Below are 7,500 nucleotides of genomic sequence, written 5' to 3'. Positions count from 1 at the left end.
TGTGAAAAGTGTAAGCAACCAGAGGAAACGTTTCAGTTCATGCAAACGGCAGTTTTGTGATTAAAAAATAAGAAATTGAATATGCATAAATGAAAATGTTGGTAGGCTACTCGTGCGAGTGATTATTATTGGCTGTATGCACGCGCCAGTTACCAGCGGCAACATGGACGCTCACTCCCAGTCAGCCGAGCAGGAATGCCGAGTCAACTTGCTTTCTTAATAAGCGCCAAATCAACAGTTGTCAGTGAACGCGTGGTCTTTTGTTGTAGGCCTAGGCCATGTTTTAGCATGCCTTCGATGCTGTCTTAAGTGTTGAACATAAAATGACGAAGTTTGTCACTGCTTTGCTCGCCAAGGATTACATTTCCAGCGTGGGGTAGCAATGAGCATAATGTGGATTAAAGAAGACGCACACGCTACGTGGAGTTGCCTAAGGTAGGCGCGGAGAGGTTTCCTGTTACTATTTTGTCCGCTGTGACATTTCATGTCCTTCACGTAGGTTCTTAATTCTTGTCACTTTTACTGTACAGTTGTAACTATGCGCGTGCAACCTTTCCTGATTTTATATTGACCGCATGGACATCAGGGGAAATGATTCTCTTGGAGGGCCGAACAGGCTACTGTTCTTCGGTGAACTTATAGCCCATCCTTCTTAACGACAAGGAGCGGCATCTTTACGGGGCTCGTTGGGATTTATTTGCACAGTAACAGTAACGTAACAAATGTTCCATAGCCGCGCTGACTGCATCCAAAACGTATTCGTTAGTTTTCGCCTTTCTTATCCTCTCACGCCCCTCCCATGCATTTTATCACCGCACCCAACATCTCTGGTCTAACCGAAAGAAACATAAGGTGCGCTGTCACGTGTGTGTGTGTGTGTGTGTGTGTGTTTATACTTACAATGCGTGCGTAACTTAATTAAGCTACTGCAAATAGCCTCATCGTAACGTCTTTGCCTATCCTGGCTATTTATCACGTGGTATTTTGAGTATGGAGGAGCCCACATAGAAAATCTTGCTTGCGCACAGGTTCTGTTGTTATTTCAGTGGTCTCGGGCTTCGGACGGGTTCGGACACAAACATTTTAATTAGTCTCGGGCTCGGGTCAGTGTCGATCACTTTTCTGTCGGCTGAGGGCCGGGCTCGGACAGAAAAAAACGGCCCGAGCCACACTCTAATGCACACACACAGATAGACAGACAGACACACACACACATACACAAACATTCACACACACAGACAGACAGACAGACAGACACACACACACACACACAAACGCACCCACACCCACACACACCCACACACGCACACACACACACTCATCTGGAAGTAGCCAGTTGGGGGTTAAAACGCAGATCAGAGCTCAAGGTCAGTGGTTAGAAGCTAAAAAGGAACTAAAGGAAAGAAACAAAGGAAACAAAGAAAGACAGAAATAATGAAAAATGAAAGAAAGAGAACCCACATTTTCCACTTGAATCTAGAAATGGACTTGAAAGTAATTACTGTCCCAGAGCTTTTTGGATTATGTATAAATCGTCAGGCCCCCTGAAAGAAAGTAATTCTCATCAGCCTGTTATAATCCTTTGTGAGGGCCCCAGTGAAGCTACAGGCTCCTTGAGTTGGGTAAGTGGTTAGGGTGTCAGACATTTAGCCCAAAGGTTCCTGGTTCGACTCCAGACCCTCCAGGTTGGTGGGGGGAGCAATTGAGCATATACCGTCCTGCATCACTGTTTTCAGTCATATTGGTCTGTTTGTTCGTCAGTCTTTCTGTCAGCAGGATAACTCAAAAAGTTATGCACAGATTTTGATTATATTTTGTGGAGTTGTTGGAAATGACAAAAGGAACAAGTTATTACATTTTGTTGGTGAACCAGATCACAATCCGTGATCCATGACATAAAAAAAAAATAAAAAAAAATAAAAAAAAATTCATTCTTCACCATTGCTGGAAACGGTCTATTTTGACATTCCAGTTTCTAGCTTCACAAAAATAAGGCAGAAAGAATTGAAAAGAAAATGAGGGTGCAAAATAGTCAAAAGTTCTATCAAACCGTTTCCTTGGCAGAGGTCTGCACTGTGCATTTCTAGTTCTCTCTGTTCATCATTCATTTTTTTCACTTCTCATTATGTAACACACCCTGTGGATCAGCATGTAAGTGTGTGCAGTGAAAGGATTTAGTGGATATCACTGCACAATTCTCAGTCTCCAGTTGATTGATTAGTTAGTTATTAGTTGACGTTGTGTAAATAGTTCCCCTGTTTCAGTCGAGGATCAAACGTGTCTAATGCGGCATATTAATTACTGTTTACAGTCAGTTGTCTATTGATGTTCAGTCCAAGCATCATTCCAGCGCCATGTTTTTAGGGAAAACAGTTTCAAATCCTTTAATCTTTAAATCCTTTTGACTTTTACTTAATGACTAATACTGCGTCCTTTCCTTTGGTTGAACGTTTTGTCTTTGTCATTTAAGTGTTTTTGATGTGCCATATCAAATCTTGGATGAACACGTCAGGTTGCGGCTTTATGAAGTTAAGTAAATACGAGTACAGGGATTGGAAGAAAGACAAATGTGACAGGCCTCCCTCTGTGACTGTCTGAGCACACACACACACACACGGACACACATGTATGCACACATACGCACCGACACACACATGCACCCACGTGCACACACACACACTCTCGCGCGTGTGCGCACGCACACATACACACTCACGCGCACACACACACACACACACACACACACACACACACACACACACAGACACAGACACACACACACACAGACACAGACACACACACACACACACACACACACACACTCCCAACTCGGTGTGTGTGTGTGTGTCTGAACAGGCCTCTCTTGAGTTTCTGGACCCTGATCAGATCTGTTCTCAATTAGTGTGCTCCGGTCATATTGTACTATAGCTGAAAAGAATGAAACTAGAAAAGAAAAAAAAGTCCTTTCTTACAAGTTATCCTAGCACATCCCAAGATCACCGCAACCACACACCCACACACACGCACAAAGAAATCTACAAACACACACGCGTGCGTGCGCACCCACACGCACACACACACACACACACACACATACTGAGACTCTGAAGTGATGAGAATGGCATAATAGGTAATGCCAGACAGGTGCGGGCGATTGCATGTGTGTGTGTGTTTCACATGCTTCTCCATAACCCCAGAGTGATGTCTATGTTAGAGCTAGCTAGGGCCTAATGTCGGAGATTACCTTGGCACGGTCTGTGAGCAAAAAGATAACACATCAAAGCACTCACACGTCAGCGGCTTTAGTTCCCCGTGTGTGTGTGTGTGTGTGTGTGTGTGTGTGTGTGTGTGTGTGTGTGTGTGTGTGTGTGCGTGCGCGTGTGTGTGGTGGGTTTCGGTCAGAATAGATGTAGCCACTACACATCTGCTGTCCAGACTCAAAGCTCTGTCCATGTCTCCCTTTTTCACCCTTTCCACCCATTTATACTGTTAAAACAACCCTATTGCAACCACCCTGTTAACACAACCCTTCTTACCGTAATGCAGGGATGGGGAACCGATATCATGTTAATGGTATGCCGCTTCACATGACAAATGGCATATTTTGTAAAGGAGTCTTAGAAATTACATTTGCAATACAATTACTGTGAGTTATATTCAGGCGACCTGGAGAAGGTGGGTTGTATTTTAAAGGTGGCTGCCTTCAATATAGGCCTAAAGTGCAGGGGGAAATCCTGGTTTGTGATCATAGTACGGCCCTTGGAAGACTTTTACAGCCCTTGGAGGAATTTGAAGAGGCCCCTCAAATGAAAAAGGTTCCCAAATCCTGCTGTAATGGAACTTGGCCTACCTCGTTCCCAACCGTATGTCTCTGCCTTTTTACCATTATGAACTGCTTTTGTCGCAGTCATGGTACAAACACAACATACACGACCAGTGCGATACCAGTGACGATAGTAGTTGAATTTGTATGGAGAAGCTTGCGGCAGCAGAGACAAAAGTGATATGGGGACCAGGAGCCAATTTGAGCGACAGTTTGTACTTGAAATGCAGTGAATATTATGCTAATGAGCTATGCTACATTACATTACGTTACACTTAGCACACTTTTAAACAAAGTGAGTTACAGTTATTTTACAGGGTATCAGTTACAGTCCCTGGAGCAATGTGGAGTGAGATGCTCAAGGGCACCTCGGCCACGGAGTGCAGTATGGAATGGAAGGGTGGCATTCCAATCTGCAACCCTGTGATCTAACAAAATCAGACAAAGTCGCTATTGGCTCGCTGAAAAGTCGCTAGAAGTCACTAGATGACGTCATGACGTCACGCATGACACACTGATCCCTATTATATGTATTAAGTTCATTATGTCTAACTGTTGAACTTGAACACTTAGGGGTTTCTTTTGCCTTAAGACAGTGGTTCTTAACCTTTTTTTCTTAACGCACCCCCTTACCTGTGCCCTAGACAAGCCACGCACCCTCAACCCAAACTTCTACACGTGTACACGCACTAAAAAAGGATTCAAGTGATTAATGTCTTAAACAAGAGACATTTTAATTAATCAATACCTTGATGGCTTTACATGGGGACCAAAACATGTTAAAATGTGGTTTTAATTTGGCCCAATTGTAATGTTCACTACAGAATTTTGGTCACAACCTTAACACAAACAAAATTCTGCGCACCCCCTGAAATCTCTGGCGCACCCCCAGGGGGTGCCCGCACCCCAGGTTAAGAACCACTGCCTTAAGACATGTAAAAGTTTTTATCTTTTACCTGACATGTTTCGACGGTGTTACTTCCGTCTTCCGAGATCAGAGCTAATGTGCAGCCCTACTTAACTGTGGGAAACGCTTCTGTCGGCGGCACAGAGTTACAATTATGTTGAAAAACAATGATTTTGTCATTAAAAATGCACGTTTTAAAAATTCGCCAGATGCACCAAAAAGTCGCTAAAGTCGCTACAGCAAGCCATAGAGTATCGGTTCGGTTCTAGGCTGAATACCCCCCTTATGACAATCCATGGAATGTTACCCACCAGCACCATCGCAAACGTTTGACAGGCAAGATTTCGCTGTCGCGTGCAACGTTCTTAGATAAAATTTACCCATATTAACTCATTGGCTGCCAGCCATTTTCATAAAAGAGTACCTCGGAGTGCCAGAGATTTTTCAGCATTTTGGGCGTTTTTTGGAGGCTCACAGAAAATTGAGTTCTGTGTCTATGTCAACACCATACCTATCAAAACACAGATTAGACGCTCATCTGTCATCAGAAAAAAACGGTGTCTCTCTACCCCTTTCCGTTCTTTCATAATCATCTGTTGAAATTAAGTGGAATTCGCCAAAATGCTGCTTTCTAGCCAAAAAGCTGAGAAAACGCCATTTGAAGCAGAACTATAACTGCAAACGTTTTTGCCCGTAATGGCATCGTCCTAACAACTCCAAACCTATCAGCTGCTATTACAGAGTCTTCTGTCATCTGTAGCCTGAACAAAAAGATCGTTTGTATGACCTTTTCAACCTAATATACTGAAATATAACGGGGGTGGACTCGAAAACAAGGGTGTTTTGGTTTAGTTGCTGGCGCACAGCATGGATCATGACAGCAGGTGCCCCTAACTCCGGTAACTCCCTCCCTCTCCCTCTCCCTCTGATTGTGCCCTCTCTCTCCCCTCGTTGGTTTATTTCTGGTTTATTTCCTCCAGAAATAGTACCGTGTTGTGTCTTGTGGGGAGTGAAGCAGGTAGGCAGTCAGCACCGCTTAGCGTAGCTTACTGCAGCTTCTTTGGCAGAGCGGACAATTTGCAGATCGATGATTACTGTCATCATGGTTCTGCTATAGTGATCTTGTCATATATTGTTCAATGAATTTTCTTTTGATAAAGTACTGATCACATATCCAACATTTCACAAGCCGATTGGAGTGGTGAATGCTAGCTGGTCTGAGGCTAAGTGCAATGCTTTCTAATGTGAGCTGAATGCATCTGACCAGACACAAAGGCTACTCTGTTCCAAGAATCTGCAACCCCCCTGTCTTTTTTTGATGATACAGTAAGCTGATCATACTATACAGATCCATAAAAATAACTGTAGAATGAGTAAAAAATAGTTGACTTACCAAGGCTCCTTTATTTAGGCTTAGTTGTAAGTTGTTAGCGATTTCGTGCTAGCTAGCTAGCTAGCTAGCGTAGCAAACTTTATACCCAAGTTCCCAACTGAGGTGACACATCACCACTAGTCCCGTGCATTCTCCTGTTAGATTATATTTTGTAAGCATCATCCTGATGTTGTGTAGGTTGATCACATTATCCAAAATGAAAGGTTGCCACACAGATCATCTCATGGTGTATTTTGGGCAAGTTAGCTACAATGCCTTCTAGCTAGATAGCAACAGGGGGTTGTATTTTGGCCATGAGAGGAAGGTTTTTTTGGACAGGCTCTGACACTAAAATCAGTAGCCTACCTGTGTTAAAATCAGAGGGCAAGAAAGTAGACTACTGTCACAGGTGCTTTACTTTCAAAAATGATTTTGCTATGCTACTTTTGAGATTATATTATAATAGTAAAAAAGGGGTCTTTTTGTCTTGACATTTCATCTTGCTCTGAACTAAAGCCCTGCCTTGACTGTTCCTAAGGACACTTCTGCCACCTACAGGAACAGTTAGAAAATGCCTAGAGGCTTGAAATTTATACAGAAGATAGGTCAGACCGTCCTCGACGCCTGGCTGTAAAAAAACGCAATTATCGGCGAACGACGTCGAAGGCAGGGGGCGTCACTATTCGAAATGACGTCATAGCGACGTCGAAGGCAGCCAATGAGTTAAAGAGTCGCCAATTGCAAATTGTAGAAATCAAACACTGGTTGATATTTACGACTCGAAATAGAACATCGAGCATTATCTCTGTGTTTACGATCGGGGATAAGATTGACAGTTGCAAATCTCTTACGTTGTGCGCCACAACCCGACGTCAAAATTGACACAAAATCGGGAATCGTGTAGTTTGAGCCGAGATTAAGACTTAACCCTTCTCTTCTCCGTCTACAGCAAGCCATAGAGGACCTACAGAGCGAGGAAGAGAAGGTGAACCTCCTGACGAAGGAGCGCGCTAAGCTGCAGGTGCACACAGAGGAGGTGAGTGATGCATCATGGGAGCTGGGGAGATATAAACATAGACCTACCATATAGTGGCAGTAGGTATCACACTTTAGGACTTGGTGGCTATATAGGCCTACTGCACAGTGGCAGGTATCACACATTAGGACCTAGTGGCTGCATAGGCCTACAGTATATTGCCAGTAAGCATTACACATTAGTACCTGGTGGTTGCATAGGCCAACTGTATACCGGCAGGTATCACACATTAGGACCTGGTGAATGCACAGGCAGTTTGATCCATTGATTTATTCTCAAAGCTCACAAGTAATGAACGCATCACTGGAAAAGATGTTAAGCACTTCTTTCTTTTTTTTATTATAAAATAACAAGTTCAATGT

The 7,500-nt window shown here is 43.5% G+C and overlaps 1 protein-coding gene across 1 annotated transcript in view; it reads left to right on the top strand.

The window, feature by feature from the left end:
- The window catches only part of LOC134467976 (putative uncharacterized protein MYH16), a 101,329-nt gene that overhangs the window by 15,763 nt on the left and 78,066 nt on the right, over positions 1 to 7,500 (top strand). Inside the window, exon 4 of the mRNA XM_063222000.1 lies at positions 7,052 to 7,138. Coding sequence (XP_063078070.1) covers positions 7,052 to 7,138 — 87 coding nt within the window. The remainder of the gene's footprint in view (positions 1 to 7,051; positions 7,139 to 7,500) is intronic.

Source organism: Engraulis encrasicolus, chromosome 17, assembly GCF_034702125.1.
Source record: "Engraulis encrasicolus isolate BLACKSEA-1 chromosome 17, IST_EnEncr_1.0, whole genome shotgun sequence".
Taxonomy (NCBI): Eukaryota; Metazoa; Chordata; class Actinopteri; order Clupeiformes; family Engraulidae; genus Engraulis; species Engraulis encrasicolus.
The sequence above is the reverse complement of the archived record's forward strand: the minus strand, read 5'-3'. Positions and strand labels throughout refer to the sequence as shown.